This window comes from Rhipicephalus microplus, chromosome X (genome assembly GCF_043290135.1).
Source record: "Rhipicephalus microplus isolate Deutch F79 chromosome X, USDA_Rmic, whole genome shotgun sequence".
NCBI lineage: Eukaryota > Metazoa > Arthropoda > Arachnida > Ixodida > Ixodidae > Rhipicephalus > Rhipicephalus microplus.
This window is the reverse complement of record NC_134710.1, coordinates 297309284-297333342: the sequence shown is the minus strand read 5'-3', so window position 1 is coordinate 297333342 and position 24059 is coordinate 297309284. Positions and strand designations below refer to the sequence as shown.

The window sequence follows — 24059 nt, the reverse complement described above, 5'->3', positions numbered from 1 at the left end:
ATGACGTTTTAAAATACATATTGCAGACTGTGGGAATGTAATCCACCAGGAGGTGAGAATTACTCAACTTGTGTCCGCTGTCAGTGTAGCTGGGCTAGTTGATAATTTATTTTTATAAGTTGCCTTAAAAATGCTGCAGAGCGCACTTAGTTTAGATTCCACACCCTTTATGTACTGTGAATGTTGTGATTTTATTCCCCATCGGTGAGGAGTTGTAATTTTCTGTTTGTGTCATAATCACTGCACTTCAATTAAGAACTGTAAAATAATTTTTTTTAAGCTTTTTTGGCTTTATTATTTGTTGGCTTTATTAGGATGTGTAAAAAAAAAAGAGGCTTGTCGATCCATTCCTCTTCTTGCCTCATTACATACTTAGGGTCTTACTCCGGCAAATTTGATGTGTTTAGGTAGCATGCTAGTTTGTAAAGATCATGGGCTTTATTATGCCGACAGGCCAGAAGAATCATTCACAGCAGTTGCCATTGCATTGTGTGGTGCTGGCTAACACTCCCCGCATAAGAAATACAGGAATACCCAGTAAAGAGGACACGGAAAAACGAAATCGGTCCACCACAGCGCAGCAGTGGTTGCGGTGCTTAGATGCCGATTTGAAGGTCGTGAATTTGATCTCAGCCATGATGGTTGCATTTCAGTGGAGGCAGAATGCTAGAGACCCGTGTACTGTGTGATGCCAGTGCACATTAAAGAACACCAGATGGTCAAAACTGCCGGAGCTCTTCTCTACGGCATCTGTCATAATAATATTGTGATTTTAATGTGTGAGACCTCATCTTGGCCTAATTGGTGGAGCATCGCATGTGTAATGAGGAGTCTGTAGTTTGGTCCAAACTATCAGTGAGTTTATTGAAAACATATACGAGTGTTTAACATGTGCATGTGCATGCAACTTTATATATCTGTAGTGGCACTTCGTAACATTGCGCACAATGTAAAAATTACAACACAGTCCTCTTCCATCCGCGTGCTTTGCATAACAATGATTCCCATGGAATGTGGTATTCGCTGAATTTTTTTCACACACTTTAATTCGTCCTGATTTCGTCTTGACTTTAATTAGTCTGAAGTCATGATTACTGCATTACGTTATCAATGTGGATATGTTACTTTACCAAGTTAAAGTGTTGCGATACATAACCCAAAGGGATCAATGAGAGCACACAGTTTTAGCCGGCGAAGTGACCATGGAATGGATTAACTAAAGGAGCTTATTGCCTCACATCACCACCGCAAAACGTTTCAGAATCTGTCCAGTATGTACGGAGTTGCAAAGACTTGTCACACGATGCACTTGCATTCTCTCTTCTCTCGTTCCGACGAAAGCGCTAGAAGTTAAGCAGGGAGAGATAGCACGGGACAAAAAAAAAAACATCACACTGGACTCGTGACCTTGAGCATTTTTTTTCTTTTTCTTCCTTTGAATGCGCGGCTTTTCAGTGTGATTGCGCAAGCACACATGAATAAAGCAGGGCCTGCCGTGGCGGCCTTACCGTAAAATACCGATCAAGCGCCCCCCTTCAATGCGAGGATAATCTGGTAATGTTAGGCAGAAGGCTCTTGCTTGGAACTGCCCTGAAATTAAATATGGCGGCAGAACACGCCCCCCCCCCCCCCTTCCACATGAAGGAAATGCAACGCATTGAAACCAAAAAGCTTTACCAGCTGCATTCATTCTCATTTAATCACTCTCAAAACCGTCGAATGATTCTTCAGAGTCAGAGCCGAAAGCTAAGTCTAGGCATTCGTATTGTAAGTCCTCGGAACGCTCAGGTGCCACAACGCCGATGTCAAACAGGCAATCATGCAGCTCGCCATCCTCGGAGCCGTCAAGTGCATTGAAAATTCCGTACCCCTTGAACGAGCGCACGACAGTCACAGTGGCACAAGCCTCCGACACAAAGTTGAGGTCATCCTGACACGATGGCTTTTGCAGATTGCCTTTCAGTGTTCTTTCTTCTTTCCTCATAAACATCTCCCAAGAACGCCGAAGGTTCGCCTTGAATGGCCTGTTCCAAAAGACGTCAGCTAGCTGCAGTAGGCTTGTGCAGCCCGCAGGCACATACACGTCTGTGTCTCGTTCCGCTATTGCGTCTTTTGCTGCCTGAGTCTTGTGGATAGGTGCCTGATCCAGCACAAGTAGCTGCCGCACATCATCCTTGTTCGGCCCCCACACCCTTGCCAGCCACTCCTGCAGTTTATCCGATGTCATCCAACTATTTTTCGATGCCGTGACGCGAAGATTGGCTACAAAAAATGGCCCCGAATCTGCATGTTACACTGCAAATGTTGTCGAAAGACGATAGTCTTATGTCTGGAGAGAGTGAACAAAATCTTTATTTGATGTTCTGCGCAAGAAAATCAGTGAATGGTATTCTGGAGGCGCTGCGTTAGAGTGCCTCGAGCGTGTAGTGGAGGCGAACGAGTGCATCGAGGCACGTTAGACACGAGCCCTATCTGGCAGTAATCTTCGAAAATGAAGCCGTGCGCGCCCGCGGAGGAAGATGCGTGTCTGTCTCGGAGGTGATAAGGTGTAGAACTCAAAGCGGCGTGCAGGTGCCAGCACCGTGTCATCTTAGGGAAGCGTTGGAAACACCTACCTTTCTGAGCATTGCGTTGCACTGTCAGTGCAGCATGATAAACGCTACAGTCCTTAGAGTTACTTGTGTGTGCCTTCTTTAGTATAAAGGCACTCATACAAAACATCGACGTGTTGTTATGGTGCCTCAGATATGCGCAATAATAGCTTTTTAATTGACAATCGCACAAGTATGAGCGCTAAATATTGAGCAATATTGGTGGGCGCTGCGGATGGGGTTGGCGGTTTGATGCCGTTTGAGGTATCGGTAAGGGTGGACAAACAGACTAATAGATAGACAGACAGACCAAAATTTTTTCGCCCAAGGTCGCCAAGAAAGACTATGGTCTTTAAAAAAAAAAAAGTCCAGTCCAACGGAGGTCGCTGTAATCGAGCACATTTTTTAATTGTTACTTTCCCCCTTGAAAACAAAAAGAAAATACTCCCAATGCTCGAACTTCATCAATCACCTGGTATACGAAGGCTCATGACCGCTTTGGTTGGTATCTTTCCACTTGGTTCCTTAAAAAGGATACAGGCTCGTGGTTTGTGGTCGCTTGCGCATGCTGCCAATGCAACCGCGAAGCCCCTGTGGGTGCAACCAGTATTGGCAGTGTGCACGGTGCTCGCCCCAACCACGTTCATCCTTCTCACCGTCGAGTCCATTCGGACCATCGTCTGGTCCATATTACAAATTTTGTATGGTGTGTAGTTGTGGCGTGTTCACAGGCTATTCACAGCGAAGTGAAATGTCTTTGTTGCCTCCGAGAAATCGTCAGGAGTCTTCTGGCTCTCGTCAATCGGCGCTTTGTCACGCCAAACCGCTGCTTCCACCTTTTGACGTACTGGCTCGACGTAGCAAAATGTCTTAGCTGCAAGCTGTGGGCTATTTCACAGCTTCTTCTGAGAGAAGCCTGTTACTAACAGCACGTCCAGCGCTCCTTTCTCGCTCGAGGAACTCAAAAAGAGCGTCGTCTACTTCCTCACTGATCACTGGCGCTCCGTTGCTCAACTTACGCCGAAGCTTGGCCATGCCAAAGTTTTGTTGCAGTAAGCTCTCGAACTTCTTGTCCCACTCACAGACTGTCTTTCTGTCAATAGTGAAGTGGCGAGCTGTCGCGTGCACATTTCTTCCGGCCTGGCGATGCGATTGTACGACTTAACTTTTTTTTTTAACTGTATAGAAATGCATGTCCAAAGTCGCTGCTGTCATATTCGGAACCTACAAATGACAATAACAAATTGGCAGGCATCATGCCAATGCCAGGGAAAGTGGTCACTGTGGTCACACGACCAATTTTTAGATTGGATTTTGAATTAGGCAAGAGCGTAGCTGTTGGCGCGGTTTCACTTTCGGCAGTTCGGGATGAGTTGGCAGGGAGTGGCGGGTTGATGGGGAGGGGGGGCGCTTGCTAGGTAGAGATCGAAAATAGGAACTTTTCATGGTAAATGAGGGGGGCACTTACATGGGTGGGGGCATTTGATCGGTATTTTATGGTAGTAACTACCAGGGGGGGAGGGGGGGGTGCACCATGCTCAAAGCAGCCAATGAATGGCTGACACTAGCAGTTTGCTACGTGGCTGACACATAGCAATGTTTCAACCTGTAGCATCATTTGTCGAGAGAAGAAAAAGTGATTTGTAGCTGATTTTAAGAATTAATTGTATATTGCGGCCTGCGTGCTGTGCTAATATTTGCCACGCATGTTCCCGAGAGCTTCAACTACCGATTGGCAGCGTTTTTTTGCCATGCTCAAAAAGTGTTGCGGGCCTCTTTAAAGGACCCCTGACACCAAATTTCGAAACTCGACATGCTTGTGTTGCTTGAAAGTCCTGAATACGGGGTCATCTCTGACCGATTATTAGTGGGGCACGTAGCATACAAGGTATTTTAATTTGGGTTTGAAGGAAGGGTGCATGTTCTTCCGAGTATTCAGGTGCAGTCAGCATTTTCTGTGGTTTGATGTAGACCGGTACTCCCCTTGTGACGTTGCAGGGTCAGCATTTGTGGGGTGCGCACAATACCCCAACAGGAACCCGGCGAGGACTAGTGTTCGTCAACGCTGTCGCGTTGTTGTCGGGCTGCTGTCAAGGTGGCTTTGGCTGCTTATGCCAGGAATGCTTTTCTTTTTTCTGAAGGGGACACGCTCAAAACACCCACATTGTTTCATTCTTCACCCCACGCGGGTCCCCCTATTTAAAACAGTCTCAGGCGCTGCTCCACTGTGGGGCGCTAGTTTCTTACTGTATTTAGGCAGGTGTTTCAAACACATGTTCTGAAATCGTTCTGAATTAATGCCATTTATATTAATTATACGATGTGTTAATTATACAAGCTTCCACCAAACGAAGTGCGCAGGGAATATGTAGTCGTCATGAGAACAAGAGATAAGCATCGCCTATTCCTTGTTTTCTCAGAGTTATTTCTCTGTCAGCTTTGATGTTTAATGATGGGAGCACAGATGCACGCACCATGTGCGCACACACACATGCACATTTGTGGGTAGTAAGTCCGGTCAGCTCATTAGTACTAACTGTTTGGGAAAACCATTAAAAATTTTTTTACCAGAAATAATTTCGATTGACGATGATGTTTGACCCTAGAAAGTTGCTCCAAAACTAACTTTCATTGCTGCGAACTACTCCTTTTGGTGCTCCAAACCTGCTCCAATACTCCTATTTTACTGCGCCAAAGCTTCTACAAAAACAGCATTATTCGTGCTCCTTGAGCTGCTCGAAAACACTAAAGTCCACTTCCACCCCTACAATTGAAAATAAGCTACCAAGAAGCCTCATCGTATCTCTTGAGAATTGTGTAACCAGGAGTCACATAATATGAATTGCGTTGAGTGCTTCCAAACTATTACAAATAGCTCAGCCCTAATTCTTCATCTTCATCAGCCTCTGCATCAACAGAGCACACATAATGCCTTGCAAAATCATAGCGAGTACCGTTTTCCTCTGCAGAATGACGAATAATGGCGCAGTGGGTGCTTTACAACTTGACAAAAACTACAGCTAATGGTGTAGCGGGTACCTGGCAAGTGTACTTGTATTAATAGCCCCTAGAAAGTTTGCAATGGTTTCAAGAATTGGTGCTCTTTCAGCTTTCATTGTGACAGTGCTGTGCTTTCCACGTAAGCCTTGCGTTTTTTTTAGGAGCGAAGCTTTTTAAGATTGAGGCTTGTTTGTTGGCGTTTCTCATATCCGAGAACATGCAAGATACCCACTACCCTCTATGACATTGACTATGATCACGGACAACAACTGGCTTGTGCAGTATATGACGTCTCGATATGCTCTACGATGCATTTCGTATGACTGGAAACAACCAACAACCACCAGGAGAACGTACACAGACCTCGTCTTTGCCAACTTCAGGCTAGATCCGATACTACAAAACAGTAATAGTTTAGGCGAAACAAAATTCACAACTCAGCACAACATTTCATTTACGACCAATAAACCATGCATATAACTGTACACCATTTTGTCACTCATTTACATGCATGAGGGGTCAATGTCACGTGTGATTTACGCTAGTACCAAACGATCCCATTGCTTCACCCACTCATCATCATTCACTTCATGGATAAATCATGGTGTTTCAACAGTGGGCTCTATTATTGGAGGATTGTCAGCATGCAGTGGCTGCACGCCAATGTGAGCCCTGACGTCTGAGTCGCTGTGGTTCATGCAGGGTGCCCGCTTTCCTGTCCACCTCTGCTTTAAATATCACTTTTCATCATCATCATCAGCCTGACTACATTCACTGCAGGACAAAGGCCTCTCCCATGTTCTGCCAGTCAACTCGGTGCTGTGCTTGCTGCTGCCAATTTATACCCGCAAACTTTTTAATGTCATCTGCCCACCTAACCTTCTGTCTCCTCCTAAGCCGCTTGCCTTCTCTGGGAATCCAGTTAGTTACCCTTAATGACCAGCGGTTGTCCTGTCTACGCGCTACATGCCCGGCCCCTGTCCATTTCCTCTTCTTGATTTCAACTATGATATCCTTAACCCCCATTTGTTCCCCAATCCACTCTGCTCTCTTCTTGTCTCTTAAGGGTACACCTACCATTTTTCTTTCCATTGCTCGCTGTGTCGTCCTCAATTTAAGCTGAACCCTCTTTGTAAGTCTCCAGGTTTCTGCTCCATAGCTAAGTACCGGCAAGGTGCAGCTGTTATATACCTTCCTCTTGAGGGATAGTGGCAATCTACCTGTCATAATTTGAGAGTGCTTGCCAAATGTGCTCCACTCCATTCTTATTCTTCTAGTTACTTCAATCTCGTGGTTCGGCTTCACGGTTATTACCTTCCCTAAGTAGACATAGTCTTTTACAACTTGAAGTGCACTATACCTATCTCGAAGCGCTGCTCTCTTCCGAGATTATTGTTCATTACTTTCGTTTTCTGCAAATTATTTTTAAGACCCACCTTTCTGCTCTGCTTGTCTAACTCCATAATCATGAGTTGCAATTCGTCCCCCGAGTTACTCAGCAATGCAATGTCATCGGCGAAGCGGAGGTTACTAAGGTACTCTCCATTAACTCTTATGCCTAACTTTTCCCATTCTAGGCCTCTGAAAACCTCCTGTAAGCATGTGGTAAATAACATTGGGGAGGTTGTATCCCCCTGCCTTACACTTTTCTTGGTTAGTATTCTGTTGCTTTCTTTATGAAGCAATATGGTAGCAGTTGATCCCCTATAGATTTCTTCCAGAATGTTTATATGTACTTCATCGACGCCCTGATTCCTCAGGGTCTGCATGACTGCTGATATTTCTACTGACTCAAGTGCCTTCTCGTAATCTATGAAGGCTATGTATAGTGGTTGGCTATATTTTGAGCATTTCTCTATTACCTGATTGATAGCATAAATGTGGTCGATTGTTGAGTAGCCTGTTCGAAATCTTGCTTGTTCCTTTGGTTGATTGAATTCTAATGTTTTCATAGCTCTGTTAGCAATTACCTTTGTAAATAGCTTGTATACTACTGAGAGCAAGCTGGTCGGCCTGTAATTCTTCAAGTCCTTGTCATCTCCTTTCTTATGTATTAAGGTGATGTTAGCATTCTTCCAGGACTCTGGCACTATTCCCGTCAGGAGACACCTCGTAAACAGGGTGGCTAGTTTTTATAACACAATTTCTCCTCCATCTTTCAGCAGATCTGATGTTACCTGATCCTTGCCAGGAGCTTTGCCTCTTTGCATGCTCTCCAAAACTTTTCTGACTTCTTCTATCATTACTGGTGGGGTGTCATTTGGGTTTCTGCTAGTTCTTATAGTATTAAGGTCGTGGTTGTCCCGGCTACTGTACAGATCTCTGTAAAACTCCTCCGCTGTCTTAACTATCCTATCCATATTGGTATTTATTTTGCCCTTTTACTATCACTTTTACCCTTCCACAAAGGTGCTGAGGCGTACCCAGCCAGGAGCATTGTTTATAGCTGATGCCATTCGTAATGGTTCTGGGAACCGAATTGGGAGCTGAGCAGGTTGATAGGCATGGGCATTGGCTGGCATAGTTGGCATGCCCCTTACGGGTGCATTAAACGTCACCAAATATCACCTCCCCAAGTTCACGGCATAGCAGCTAAATGGGGCAATTTGTGAAAAACAAATTAAATTCTTCATTTCCCTCTTTATGCTGAAAGTAAAGGTGTTGTCAATTGTTTTCAGCACCCAATCTTTTAATCGCTATGCTGCCTGGAAAAATGATGATATCCAAGCTGTCGGTGCTGACTACGTTTGCCCCAACGAGGAGATAGAACATATACTAAGGAGCTTTGCAGTTGCTAATAGGCCCTATGCTCATGTGGTGAGCCTGTTACGACACTGTGGGATGCTGCTAAACTGACAGGCATTAAGCACATTAAATTTAATTACACATTGAACAAGAAAGTACATGTGCCATATAAGCTGTGCCGCTTAGGCCGACTGTCCATTTGTCGCACTCATTCCTATTGAAGCTTGACATCCTCCGGGAACACTTAAAATTTGAGGCACTATGGCTTTCAGTTGTTGTTGCACCCTGGCATGCAGTACATGAATCGTTGCAGTTCATTCATATAAAGTGACTAACCTCAATATTCTGGAATGTCCCTTCTGTTAACACTTCACCTTGACTTGAGAAAGTTGATGGGAGCACAGTCTCTAGGCAGAGCAAATCACTGCATATCAGCGATAATCTGCAGAGATTCTTGAGAAGCGCAGCGTCATTTTCATTTGAGTGGTGGCACAGTGCTCAACTCGTCAAGGGAAGGACGAAATTTGAGTTGAGAAGCGTTTGTGAATATGGTGTAAATCTCATTGATACAGGCTGTCAATGCAGCAACTACGCAGGTGAATGTACCAAGTCGACCAAGTACTGGCATACAGTGCAGCAGTGACGACATAGTGCGATTCACGATGAGATCGCTCTGTCGGTTCATACCTTGTGATATGTACTTGTAAAGAAAGTTATGTTGTCGAAGCCAGATATATATTGAACTCGCGAAAAAGTGGACATTAGTTCAATATATAGAATAATTCAATATAAAACTAAAAGTATCTTGCATTTTCAGTGTGAGTGTCAGTGTGCTAGTTAGATTCATGGCACTATTTTTCAATAATGTAAGGAAGAGAGGCTTTCACTTCCATACACAGGAATTGCTTTTTAATTTAAATTTTCTCTACGATTTGCAGTTGGTGTGAAGTTATATGCAAACATGGATTATACGCAAGAAAGTATGTAAGCAATGTGAATGGTGCCTAAACTACATCATACACAGCTGTACGTACTTGTTGGGCACCAGATGCCTCTGTTTTGCCTTGATTTTAGTGTCGACCTTGTTTTTAAGTATCATTACCAGAGTGCTTCTTGGGATTCCGTATGCAGCAGCGACATATGGCTTACTTTCCTCGTGTTGAGTGTATACATTATTGACAGTTTTGTATAGAACAATGTGAAATTTCTTTCTTACGGCATTTATTGGTAACAAAAGGAGAAAAGAAGCGAACGCTCCAAGACTGGCCAGCGGGCTCGACGATAAGGAGTCATAGAAGAAAGCATGTGATGGCAAGTGGTAGTTTATATGCGTTCCGTGTGGCACTGTCGTAATGACACTGCTTACCTTCGTGAATGTTTGCGGGAAAGTCCTGTTTTGTGAGGAAAAGTGGGATTCTCGCTACGGAAAGCCAACTATTTCGGGCATTTTTCACAATAAATATATGAAGCGTTATGGCTATATTTGTTTGACATAGCCATAGATTTTCCTTTGCATTGATGGCATTGCCATGTTTGAAAATAGTTTGATACAAAGGACAGTTTAATTTACTCGAGTTAATATACAGTTGAACACGGATATATCGAACTCAAAGGGGATCGGGAATTAGTTTGATATATGAAAAATATGATATAAAAAGATACAGGCCCCGAGAGTTTACCTCTAGCGGACCATCACCTACAATAGGTGCATTCAAAATTGACAACTAATTCCGCACACATGCTGCAATAGAATGATTCATTTGCGTGAAAAAATGGCTTATCTTGGCCTGCATTTTTTTTTTTTTTTTTTGAAGTTGAAGACGCTAGTCTCGATCTTATCAAGGCTGTCCAGGTGCGACAGCCCAGTTCCCTCCATGTCGCCGATGCAACAGTGAATGACGCCGACCTGGCACCACTTCAGTGGCATAGTACGCACGTGTAGCCAGCGCCTAGTCCGGACAATCCTCGTCGTCACACGACCTGTCGCCCTGGGCATCCTAGGTCCCCACACTTGCAGCTATTATGTCCTCGTCAGCGAGGTTCGCAATGGCCTGGACATTGCAGTCCGCTTTCACAAAATTGTCTGCAGACACTTAGTGTGGAACAGCTGCCTAGAAGAGGGATGACGATTCACGAAATGCGTCGTCTATGCACTCGTCGTCGCCGTCGTCACCAGTTTCCGCAAGTTCCGTCGTCTCGAAGCCTGACTTGCGAGAGCAGTTGATCACTGTGCCCGCCTTGACGTCTCGCCAGGCGTTGAAGATTTCGCGAGAGAAAACTTCACAAAGATTTCTTGCCACTCCGTCATCCACTGCTGGATGTCCTGGCTGCTGACAGCTTCGCTTTCACCAGAAATAGTTTTGCCAACGATGTTGTAGCGCTGCTTAAATTGGTGAAGCCACTTGGTGTTGTCGGCGAAGTTGTTTTCACCGAGTGCAGTGGCAAACCATTTGGCCTTGGCCATCAGAATCGGGTCGTCCACCGGAATGTTCTTCCCGCGCACTTGTAAAAACCAGGCATAGAGTGCCTTTTCTACTTTCCTGTGGGCAGGAGCGCGTACATGACAGGCTCCCGACATTCGCTGCTTCGCCGCCTTTGCCTTGATATCGGCTGTGTTAGTCAACAAGGTACTCAGAGTGCTTCGTGGTATCGTGAAGTCGTCCGCGACGGTTGAACGTTTGTCGCCCGCCTCGACATGCTGAATAGCTTTAAACTTCGTTGCAAAGTCAAGGGTCTTGCACTTCTTGACGCTGGCCATAGCTACACGAGAAGTCGACAATTCAAGCAGTCTGCAGCAGCTTTGCACACCACGCATGCAAAAGAGGAAGGCTGCACGTGCAGTGGTACGTAGGCGATGCTGGTGATGGGACAACGGAAGCAACAAATTGCTCGCGAGGCGATGGCTGCCTGCGTGGGCAACAGCAACAGGCGCGAGCTGTGGTTGGCTGATCAAAACTCGCAAAACAGCAACAAAAAAAGAAAAGAAAAGGCGAAAGAAGGAGGATGTCGGCTTCTTCGTTCCAGATTTCTTCCCCCATGGTTCCTGCTCTCCAAGCCTACGGGTACGCGAAGAAAGCATGAGAGAGAAAAAAAAAAAAGCCGTTCCACAAGTTTGCAGTCCGAGCCCTCTCGCCCTTACCTTTTTTCGAGCATTTCGGGTTTTGGCGGAGGCTTGGTGCCGCGTAAAGGGCGCCAAGAGCTACGAGTACGGAAGCCCACCATCCAGCACGCACATTGTTCGATATATTTGAAGGTGGGTAAAAATACCGTTCAATATAAACATGCAAATTTCTATACTTTTACAAAGGAATTTCAAGGGAATAACTTGTGAGTTGGATATACCCGAAAATTCGATATATGTGGGTTCGATACATCTGTGTTCGACTGTAGTAGTCAGGTTTGACTACATACTTGCAAAGAGACCCTGAAACACCTTTCTTAGTGATCACAAAATTGACCTCACTAATGAATTGTGTTGCTTCGCAAATTTCTTGTCACAGAAGTCTTTCATCAAAAATAAGTTGTAAATCATTACGGTTAGTCAGGGTAATGATAAAATTCTTTCTCTCGTATTTCGACTCTATTAGCACCTTGAGCATGCTGGAAGCAACAGAATGGCAAGGATGGAAGACACTAGCCAAAAATTATGCTATAGTGCCTCACAGTCTTACTTATTCGTGCTTTTTTTTTTCTCTCCATCCCTTTGAACATGGCGGACACAATTCAAATTGAGAAGTGTGTGGTGGCACATTATCGTGACTGGAGTGCAAACTCATTCATGCTCACTGTTTTTTTCATCCATGCTTCTGTATGGAAAAGTAGATACTTTTAAAAACCACATGGAGACCTTTGAATGTTGTTTAGCTGAGTTAGCAAGTTGAATATTTGTGTCGACATATGAAATTTCACGTGAACTCACACTTCCTAAACTGGCACTTGTTCTTTCAGACTAGAGTGAGATTGTCTGTTTGTCCAATTTGTGGCTCAGTTAAATTCATATCGGCTCACTAAGATAGGCCTCTCTACTCGACTCTACCGAGAATATAACCTATGACCACTTGTACTCTGCTCAACAGATTGATTCACAACCCTGGGAATCATCCGAGCCCACTCGTATTAATGTGTCTTCAGAGCGAGTTCATGAAACTGTGACGGTGGACACTTCATGGTTTGTGTAAAAATTTAGGCACAGTTAGAGCAGCAACTTCGGCGTTTCTTTTTTTTATATTCACCGATTTCAATAAAACTTTAAACATGTCTTCGCATTGGTATCATGGTGATATGTGCCAAATTATACAACCATAAGTCATTTAGTTTTTTGGAAAACAAATATTAAAATTTGTAGATGATTTTGGAATCACAGTTGTAAGTGCGGGCAACCCTGTGTATATGACGTCACGCCCTACTCTTTTTACAAAAACCTCGCCTTTCCCAGCAGACGGATGCAGCGCCCGCTTTCTTCAACAAGGTGCCGCCAATGCGAGCACAGTTCGATTTTGTCAGCTCGATCGCCAACTTGCTTTTCGCGCGTCAGAAGATCGAGGCACCTGAGCTATGTTTACACCCTGGCCAGCCGTGGCGGGGTGTAGCGGATCTCGTGACGTCATCGGCGACGGTATCTTGTGACGTCATTGCATACCCACCATGGACGATAAAGCCGCTCCCTGTTTCGGTTTCTGTTGTGATTTATCGTTTTTCACCTAATTAAAATAATTGACGAGTGCCTGAGCAAAATGAACCACCCTAGCTTTTTCAGGACTCTCAATACTAATATAAAACAGCATTATCTCAGTATGGATGAAAATGCACAGGAGTTTCCCTTTAAAGGGGTTGTGAAAAAAAAATAACAAGCTGCCGGGTTGTAATTTTCCCTGCTCAGTAAAGATTAGATGTGCCAATTCTAAAATATTCCAGCACAATATCCAGCTTATAATTAATGACGCCCATTTGCATACCTGCCAACTCTTTTCACTTTGCCGTAAAATGTACGAATATGGGCCGCGCTTAGGATTTTACGAATGTTGCCTGAAATTTTACAACAAATATTTTATTTCCGATAAATCAACATAAAATTAGTAAAATAGCGTGGCCTCTGCCAATGGCTACGGCGCATTGCCATAGCTAGTCGTGGAGGCCATAAAAACGGCGTTGTGCTTTATTCCACCACTAGGTGAGAACAGTATGTATTGGTGTTATCATCATCACATACCTGCCAAGTCTCCTGCATTGTCCGGGTAGAGTGTACTAGAAGTGTTGAATGGCGTGACCGCGCCTCGCCGCCTGATGCTTTCCGCGTTGCCCGTAGTGGCGGCGCTGCAGTCGAATAGTACTGAAAGAGGAGCCGCCTGCCGCGCGCAGGAACTGGTATGCGCTTCGCCTCTTCCAGCGCGCTTTTGTGATGCAGATTTCTTCTTACCTGCCCATCATTTATGTATAACACGTGATGTCATATAACATGCCGATCTACTGAATTTGAGCTCTATAAAAGCCCTCGTGAAAGATCAAAAATTATTTAGAAAGGGTGTGTCTTATTCTGATTTTTTCTGTCTTGACTCTTTCTTCGTTGGTTAGGCATCTATAATATTCAGAATAACTGAACCAATTTATTGGAAGTTAGCTGTGCTCAGAAAGCTGTGAGATGAAAAAACAATACTTTGTCAAACACACAGAAAACCAGAAGGACATATGTAGGGAGGGGAGAGGAAGGGAATCTGAACCCCCATACAACAACATTTTTTCGTAATTTAACTTTTCAGGGTATACTAAAATATTTACACGCATTCAGTGTGACCATCAATTACCAAAGTTAGTCATTCTGCTGCACTCCCCCCCCCCCCCTGCCCTCAAGCCCTCAAAATAAAAAAAAAAATTCCTGGGTAGCCCTGCGCCGAACGTTTACAGTTGGGGAAGCTGCATATAGCGTGTGTCTGAACAAATGCGCACTGTCAATTTAACCTTTTCGACAGTATAAGGTCTCAAAACTAGTTCAAGTCTAACGTAGTCGGACGAGAAATGCACCGCGGAAAAAAAGAGGCTGTTCTAAGGGGTACTACATAGATATTGTTAATGGAGCGGTGACGTGTGACTTAAGTGCGTGTACTTGTAGATATATATGTGTGTGTGTGTGTGTCTGTGTGCGTGTGTGTGCGTACGTGTGTGTGTGTGTGTGTGTGTGTGTGTGTGTGTGTGTGTGTGTGTGTGTTTACTGTGTACATATACGAGTAGAATTCCTCAAAGAAAATTGCACCACTGCATCTTGCCTACATTTTTGACACTTAATAAAAGATGAACACTTATGATACAAAACGTAGGCATAAATTTGCTGGCTTGCAATGGTGTTACGTCAATAGATTATTTGGAAAGCAGCGCAATTTAAACTGTCGATACAAAATGGGAACTGGTTACAGTGAACTTACGCAGATTGATAGACAGGCTATGTATACAACTGGCACTTTTAATTTAAGATAACCCCTTCTGGGTAGAGTTCAGCACTCGGAGGTACATGCATTTTCAATGGAGGCGATAATGCTGTAGGCCCGTGTGCTCAGATTTGGGTGCACGTTAAAGAACCCCAGGTGGTCGAAATTTCCGGAGCCCTCCACTACGGCATCTCCTATAATCATATGGTGAATTTGGGACATTAAACCCCACATATCGGAGGTACACACCTCCCTTCAGCTCGACTCTTTGGCTCGGCCTCCTGGTGTTATAAGCACTTGGAGCTTTCATAAGAGAAGCAAAGTAAGCCCGAATGCACGCAGTTCACACAAGATAAGCCTTTCAGAAAGCATTAATTATTATTTTCCACAAAACGATAAATCTGAGTCGGCACTGATATAAATGTTGTGACAACGTTACTTTACACTTGGGTTTGTCATGAAACAATCGAGCGCATGTGGACTCATATGAGGAACAGCGCTCTGGATATTGTAGAGACAGCAGAGAAAATGAGCTAATCATTTAATCGCGGTCTTGATATTTCTCCTCTCTTTGTAGTTCACCAGTAGGCACTTATGATGTAGCGCAGGTCAAAACGCCTAAGTGAGAAGCTAGGCGGATCCATGAGAATTCCGATTGTACATGTTTTTTTTTTGTGTGTGTGAGTCGCAGGCCCTTGAAACAGTGAATGTCGCGACGCAATTTCGGCGTGCCTGCATATTCACTCGTGCACTATGGCGCGTAGCAGGTGTGCATACACTGATAAAGGCTCAGAAACGCATCAAACATGCTAAAAACGAGCAGTTACACGCTTTCGCAGGCTACGACGCACGCGCTCTCAATGCAGACGCTTCAGAGATCTTCAGTACCATGTGACTACAGCGCCGCCGCTACTATCACCCGCCTCAGAATCAGCCGAAATGCAGCGCGGCTGCCTCGTTTATTCCACTGCCCTTTTCTAGTACACTGTAGTTTGGGAGACTCCCTGATTTCGACTGTTTCTTCCCTTTGTACAGTCGCCATGAAAATTTCCACGAAATCCAAATTTGTGTGCAAGATCTCGCCCCATTGACAAAAATGCAGGTCAGTTCGTTCCAGGCTTTTTGCAAGCCCACTGCATTTCATTATAAACGAATTTCAGAGGCGTTCATCTAAACGTACAGTAGGATCTCAGTGATGCGAAACCGCGGCAGATACGAATTCGTGAAATTTCTCAGGCAAATTTGTGTTCATTGGGCCGAAATTCGAATGTGCCGAACACTTTTTTCTAATCGCAGTGTGTGATATAAACTTTAGCACCAAAACCGCCGAACGAAGGCCAATCGAGAGCAGTGCACGCTTCGGAAGTATGCTTGCGAACAGCGCACGCACTGTCTTCTACAGTGCGTGTGGTTGTTGTTGCCACAACTGTTGACACGATCATGTATGGTGACGATGTTACTGACAGAACTCCGAAAGTGTGCGTGCATCCACTGCTCGACCAATCAAGCATGGCTGCTTTCCCCAAACTCTGTGGACAAAACTGCGGCAGTTGCAATCATAAATAGCATAAAACGACTTCGTTTTGAAGGCATTTGGATTGAAAACAAAACTACCATTTGCCACAACTTTTGCGCACAAAACCCCAGTTGTGGTGATCCGATAGCGATTGATCTACAAGCTCCGAGGGCACGTGGCTACTGTAGCAGTAGAATAAAGATGGTGAAGACGTAAAAAAGGCTAGAAGCATTTTGGCGTTCTTGTCCAAAGAATCTAGTAGCGAGCAAAGCCAAAGCTTTGATTGATTAATATGTGGGGTTGAACGTTTCAAAACCATCATATGATTATGAGAGACGCTGTAGTGAAGGGCACCGAAAATTTCGACCACCTGGGGTTCTAACGTGCACCCAAATCTGGGCACACGAGCCTCAAAGCCAAAGCTTTGACCTGTTCTTTCGTGGCAGCCAGCTGTGCCGTGCCGTCCGTTCATGTGGGAAAACATCGCGAATTGTTTTGACGAAAATCGATTTTTTTTCCTATTTGTTTTGATGATGTGAAATTTCGGGAGCATTTGCGCTCCCTTTTTGAGACTCTCATTTCAGTGAGAAACCCTACCCTCGTGTGTTCAGCCACTCCAAGCCATTATGAGACCGCAACGTCGATGTTTGCGCTTGCGTCTGGGACCCCCCTCCTGTTTTTCACGATTTTTTCTTGTTTTTTTTGGTGCCAAAATGGGCAAAAATAATTCAGCACATAAATTTGAATTATGGTGGCAAAACATGATTATGCTTGTCGCTAAATGCGAATTCATCACATTTACAAATTGAGAAACTTGGCAACCCCCCCCCCCCCCCCTTTTCCTCTCGGAGTTTTTACGGATTTCTCTGTTGTCAGGGTGGCAGGTATGCCATTTGAAATTGCAGTTTTCTTGTGCTCCTAAGCGACCATGCGGCACCATCAACTGCCATAGACACTCATGTGTGACTTTATACTAAGAGAAGTTATGAACTCAGCGTTCACTTTCTTTTGCTCTAACGAAGGAAACGTAGGAAGTAAAAAAAGTAATACAGCAATTTCGGCACCCTGAGTTGTATACTTTGCAAGTACAGGAAGTAACCTGCGTGGTTTTACTTTAATGTACATCTGGGCTCCGTCACACATGTATTCTTGCCTTCCTGGCTGCCTTTGCTCGCTCGTTGCAGCATTCCAGTTTTTTGCTTACTAGTTGCATTAGGTTCTGTTTTATGCCATGCTTCGGTTCGCCTAGTCCTCGCTATGCCTATAATGTGCATCGTCAGTTAGTGTTACACAGCTTACCTAAGTAGAAACAACGCTCATGATGTCTTTACAGCGGTGCAATCAAGACTATGATGCTGTGAATCGAGTTCAATTATGGCTTGGCTATAGAGTTTCATACAGTAGTACGTAGAAGGGAATGTGGCGCTAGTGTCTACGCGGGCTCTTTGAGCGGCGCTTGTACCCCCATGGGAGTTATGGGAAGAATACAGGCTTCGGATCCGTTTCGGATGGGTTGCATTTTTAAAATTTGCGACGCTTGTTTTCCGAGTGTCAAACAAAATTATATGAACCTATATTTCATTGAAACTTGCTTTATTTATTTGTACAGAAACTTTATTGCAGAAAGTTTTTGTGACGAGGCACCAAAAGTGAAACCTGGGCAAATTTAACCATCAGGGTATGCATTGCTTTGCCATTGCATTCTAGATTTGGCATCAAGATTTAATTAATTATTTTCACAACACTTGAAAACAAGCATGATTGTTGTTCTCTCGAAAGCACGCATTATCTAGTTATGGAAAGAACAGTACAGTTTTAAGTGAGAAACAACGTTTCATTTTTTGCTATGCTAAGTGCATCTGTTCAAGTGGTCTGCCCCCAACCCACCTCTGGGTTGTTGTGAAGTTGAGTCAGAGGACCAAGACGCTGCGTCTACTTAGCTTCGTCATTGTTTCGCAGTCGATTTAAAATGAGTTTAGGCAAGACCTGCTCATGAAAAAAAGATGAACTTGATGCAATGTCCTGCACTGGCATGAGACGCTACATCTATGCACAGCGGTGAGGGGACGAGGCTTCGTTTAAACTGTAAAATACAGTTCTTAAAGCTTCATTGTTGCAGCAAATTTTAGACCTAGTGGTCTTAAGCCTCTTTCAACAACAATGGCACTGCTTCAGTGCTTTTCATCACACCCCACTACCCTCGCTGCACAAAGAATGAAACTGAAACTGTAAAAAAGTCTAGACAGTTCGCTTGCTAACCCTATCCAATCTGAAACCTGTACTTCCCATAATTCTCATGGAGGTACACAATCGCAGCACCAGTTTCCTCTCTAGGTATTATTGTATGAAACTCTATGGGCTTGGTGAACATCGTTGCATCGCCATGTTTTATTGACGACAGAGACTTTTCATCAGAGGATGTAAAGTGACTACAGCTGCACAATTGAGGGGAACATTACTTGAGGAATCAAAATTGGGCTTTCATAGCTATTAAATGAAGCCTGACGTTCAAACGAGTCAAGGTATATACAGTATTGAATCGATGGCCAGGATTCTGAATACACATGTAGTTGAAAATTTTTGGAAAACATTTCATGACCTCCTTAGCTTTCAAAAGGAAGAATTTGGTAACATGAAATAATATGCTAAGTTGCATTTTTACACGTTATATATTGTGCAGCAGTATCAGTCAATTCACAAATGTTGTGATGTTTCTATTAATTATAGAGTACAGCATGCACTTAAAGGAGCACTGACATCAAATGTCAAGATCGAAATGTGCCCATCATTTGATCGCTTGGTATACATAGGTCTTCTAAGCTAAATTTGAATGGCATCCGTCGTGTGGAAGTTATTTTAATTTGATTTCAAACAGCGTAGTAAAGCTAAGGAGAAAAAACGGAAAATAGATTGCCCCACGACATCGACACTAGTGCTACATGTTCTGTGTGATACATTCCACAAATACCATCCTGAGTGACGATACGCTAGTAACAATGACGTCGACGAACTGAGTGTGCTTGGAGCCGACTCTCGGCCATGCTCTCACTAATGGCTCTCCTTGCTGTGTTGAAGCGTGCGTGCGATTCATCATGTCGCATCGACTGATTTGACATGTGCTCCACAGCCTGAGTACGATCATTCAGAGTGACAATACGTGTCAGAATGTTGGGGAACCACTGCGCAGTGAGAACCTGCACATCGAGGCTCGGAAAAAGCAGAAATTGTGTGGTGCTTCATGCATTTCCAAAACACGAACCTCAACGCAGCCAGTGGGTTGACTTCGTAAGCGCCGGTGAACCGAGGGACTGGACGCCTAAGAAGAACAACCGCATTTACACGCTTCACTTTGCGCCGAGCTGCTCCAGGGTAAATCCTGTGTTGGCGAACAAGTTGGGTTTCACTAGCAGTACGAGGCCTCTTCTCGAGGCCAGGGCTAAAGGGAGAGGGGAAGAACGAGTTGGCGCTGCTTAACTTAGCTGGTGGAAAACGCGTGGAAGGGCTCTAGGACTGACTGCACGTGCGCTCCTAGCAGATGAAATGCCAGTGTGCGTGACGTCACCATTTTTTGTGAAAGCAGAATCAGCTGTGCAGCAGCCTCGACGTGGCCATGAGGTAGCGCTGCCAGCACTACAATTTGTCGGGCTTACGAACCCATTTTGAACCACGTTTGATAGCGGATATATAAATCAGTATTACAGATATTCATTCGTGCCTCAGATGCATTTTAAGTTGCGAATCGCTACCAGGGGGTCGATAGCTACTCCTTGACGCAAAAATCTTGACGTGAGTCAATTTGATGTCAGTGTCCTTTAAAGCCCATATCTGTGGTGTTCCAATATCTAGTACTTGCTGGCCAAATGTTCAAAATACTGACCAAGCTGACTTTATGAGTTTAGTCTTTCATACATTTCATGTCATTGCAGGTACTATACTACAGCAGCCAAGTGTTGGGATGTTGTTGAAAAACACCCAGAATTTAGAGCTTGTTTAGAATCGCTGTATAGGCACTAACACCTTTACAATTTGTTATTTGTGTGCAACATGGAGTAGAATGTTTTTTAATACATATACTACAGTTGTCAACTTATTTTCTGTTCAACGTCAGGCTTGTTGGAATAGCGTTTTGTAGGATAAAGGTGTGCACCTGGTATCTGACACTAGGAGGGCTCAAGCACACACAAACCTTGCATTAGTTTTTAACAGCGGAGGCTAAGCTGAGCCTTGGTCGGTGACAAGGGAACAAAAATTATCGTTATGAACCAGCATGTGCTGTCTTCCTACTCTTCCACTTTGCTCCCAGAACATGTGGGCTGATTTGTTCTGTGTGGCCTCCAAGAACTTTGATGGGTGAGAGAACAAGGCAGAGAGAGAAATTTATAGTGAAAAAAATTTTTTTAACTTGGCAGGATTTGAACCCATGTGTCCGTGATCGGAAGGTAAGCATCGTAACTATTTGCTTTTCAGGCACGTTAGCAGAGCTTAGCATAGCCTTGAACAGGATAGTATGTCAGAAAGTGGGAGAGGAGTAGAGAGAGAGAGAGAGACAGTAAGGCATAACATTGACAGAAATAGAAAGGGTAAAGAAAGCGCTAGAAGTACACAGGGTGTTCAAAATTAAGCTTTATGGTTTTCTTGAAATTCAGTTGTGAAAGGCATGTGAAAACCACCTTTTCAGATAAGTTATGTATTCAGGGGACACAAATTGAGGTGGCAATTATTGCTTTCAGCTGCCCAGTTAACTAAAATTCAAGAATGAACTTTTCAGTGACTGCACCAAGTGGGTATGGTTGTATTGAAACGTTGGAGGCACTCGTGTTTTGGCACAGTTCCACTGAGAAAAATTTCTACGACTTTTCTGTGCTACAGAATATTCTGCTGCAAAGTTAAACTGCAGTTTGCGTGATTACGCATGCAAGGCGATGAGCGCTGCGCCAAGGTCCCCCCTGTTATGCTGCGGCAGTTGCGTGTGATGTTTAAAATATTGCATGTTCAGAGTTTTTTCAAAAGCTGTTTGCTTCAGCCCACAGGCTTCAAACAATGCTGCTTCACTTTTCATTACGTTTGCAATTATTTATAAAACTATAATTTTTGTAGCATTATTGTTTGTGTTTTTATATCGTCGTTAACTTTCGAGAATGACAAGAGAAGAAATTCGTCCCTCCGAACAGAATAAGTTCGATATATTTTTGCCTCGTAAATTATGCAGTTAATAGAAAAATGAAGCTCCCTTGCAGGCTACTGGATAGTATAAGCACAAAATATTAAATACTCGGTCAAATCTAAAATATCAACTTTCGTACCTGTGTCAATCTCTCGTAGAATCACTCGCAAGTGAAAGCTCACCTATGTAGAAAAAAATGCATTTTTAAGATGTTTTCTTCTATCATGAGAGCTTTGCAATTATGGTTATTTTGAGCACGTGGCACCTTATGCAGTGAACTCCTTATGCAAAATCCAATGGCAAGCAGCCAGGTGACAATTTTCAGGAGACTATAGACAATGAGCTCTTCCTAGTTTTAGTATCCACCTTGTGCTCTTTAAAAGATGGTGTAACCTACTTTGACTTTAATAATAATCTTCAGTTGTTATTTTTTATGTAAAACTAGAGAAACTAAATTTCTGAAAGCAAATAAAAATTAAAAATAATGTAATTTGAAAAAAACTTGCATTTTTGACTTGTACCTCCCCTTAAATTTGAACTCCTGGGCAGAAAGAGATAGAAAATAAAAGAAAGCGAAAAATAGAGAGAAAGGCAAAAAGGAAGACAGAAGGATTGAGAAATAGAAACGGAAATACAGAGAGAAATAAATAAATAAACGAACAAAGATTGACAGGAAAATGGGTGAGAAAAATTTTTAAATTGAAGTGAAACAAAGAAAACTGACCAACTTCGCACTTTTTTCAGGCTTGGCACTACTTATAGTGAAGTAGAGCCAACATCCTAGTGGTGCAAATGGAGGAGCTTTGCAATGGAGCGGCTGAGGCAGAGTGCCCTTCCTCCCCGGAAGGATCGCGGCTACACCTTTCCCTAGCGCTCAGCTCTCTTTATTTGGGGGGGGGGGGGGGGGGGGGGCGTTTAACGCTGCACGAGCTGTGAGGCGATGTGAGTTGGCGTCTCACTGGCGTCTCGAAATACTGTAGTCGCACTGTTGTAGACGCCACTATAGTGAACTTTTGAAAAATATAATTTAAAAAATTTCATTTCACTACAGATGCCACAGAGACGCCAGCGCATATTTATGTCCTTACCAGAAATCTGAGGAAGCACTCATCAACGCACCTTATTTCAGTAATGTCTGTCGCCGTGATACTGTGTAGTTGGAAGGGCTCTGCTATTTGCTAACTCGTGTACTTTTGCATGGTTCCCCAAGAAACTGTAGTGAAAAGTCACTTTGCATGCGTCCTTCTGTGAAGGCGCTCTTTAATAAATGCATGTTAGACCCTTTTAGTTGGCCATTCGCAGCAGCTCTGCGCACGCAGCCTGGAAGCCATCCTAATGGCAGCATAGCGTTAGCATAGCTGTAGCGGATATTCAACTAATACTGTTTACCCCTGACGCGGTGAAAGGTACACTAGCGCATGCAGCAAGGGCGGGAATAGCGAGCGAGTTCTCCACAAGTCCGGGCATAACTTCGTCGTGTATTGACAGCTCCCCACTTCGACACTCAACATTTTACACCACACTGTCTCAAAAAATCTATACCTTAAATAACATTGTGCGAAGATTGAGGAATAACGACGAATTCAGTACTGAATACTTTGCCACACAACAAATGTCGGTAGTGCGAACACCAATTGGGCACAACATGTCACCACTAACACTATAAAATGTCAATGTATTGTTTCTATGAAACATAACTTTTTGTCCTAGTAGAGCCTTGAAACTAAGGATCATCACTGAAATCATTGCCTCAGCACCCACAAGAGGCATAGTAGGCACACTATCCACACACACACGAACTTCATTTTTAAGCATGGATGCTGTTGGAGGTATATCTTTTGGCAGCGCACAGTATCCAACGACCTCACCCCCATCAGCCGCATTGACTAGTTTTCTGGAGGTGGTGATGGGAGGCGACGCCGTTGCGATGGAGAACGTGGAGCATGTGGGGCTGGCGGAGGTGTTAAGCTGCGGTCAGAGGCTGGCAACAGGTTCCTGGAGTTGCCTTGACGAAGTCCACTAGGCGCACTATCCACACACACACGTACTTCATTTTTAAGCATGGATGCTGTTGGAGGTATATCTTTTGGCAGCGCACAGTATCCAACGACCTCACCCCCATCAGCCGCATTGACTAGTTTTCTGGAGGTGGTGATGGGAGGCGACGCCGTTGCGATGGAGAACGTGGAGCATGTGGGGCTGGCGGAGGTGTTAAGCTGCGGTCAGAGGCTGGCAACAGGTTCCTGGAGTTGCCTTGACGAAGTCCACGACTAGCAGGCGAACTGTTTGGCCATGACTTGGTGCCCAGAATTAGTTTGGTTTCGTGCTGGCGGAGCTCTTGTCGGAATAGTCGTCGACGTTTGCAGAACCTGGAGATGTGGCCTGCGAGGCCATAGCTATAGTACACATGAGGAGGAGGCCGAAGTGTGCGATGCGGCTGATACACCTTACTTCTGTCAGCGAGCACTGGATATCTGTCCTGATCAGTGTGATTTCTGCATGCACTCGATATTGAATACTCTGAGTGGAAACGTAGTGTCGGGTGAGTGTAGCGCCGCTGCCACTCGTTGAATTGAAGTCGGCCTGCAGGTTTTGGTGGCTGGGGCACGGCTTGGTAATTGTCC

The 24059-nt window shown here is 44.2% G+C and overlaps 2 protein-coding genes, 1 long non-coding RNA gene and 1 pseudogene across 3 annotated transcripts in view; 2 read left to right on the top strand and 2 right to left on the bottom strand.

The window, feature by feature from the left end:
• LOC119161384 (ubiquitin-like protein 5) overlaps window positions 1-24059 on the top strand; it is a 46787-nt gene that overhangs the window by 19987 nt on the left and 2741 nt on the right. The window lies entirely within an intron of this gene.
• Window positions 3-22300, top strand: LOC119161385 (uncharacterized). Its single transcript, XR_005108455.2, has 3 exons — window positions 3-52; window positions 9275-9362; window positions 12413-22300. It is a non-coding gene; the product is annotated as an uncharacterized LOC119161385 (long non-coding RNA).
• On the bottom strand, window positions 1697-2227 carry LOC119161382 (uncharacterized). The gene has a single exon (XM_037413822.1). The coding sequence runs from the start codon at window positions 2225-2227 to the stop codon at window positions 1697-1699; it is 531 nt and encodes a 176-aa protein (XP_037269719.1).
• Window positions 3056-4029, bottom strand: LOC119161380 (uncharacterized; annotated as a pseudogene).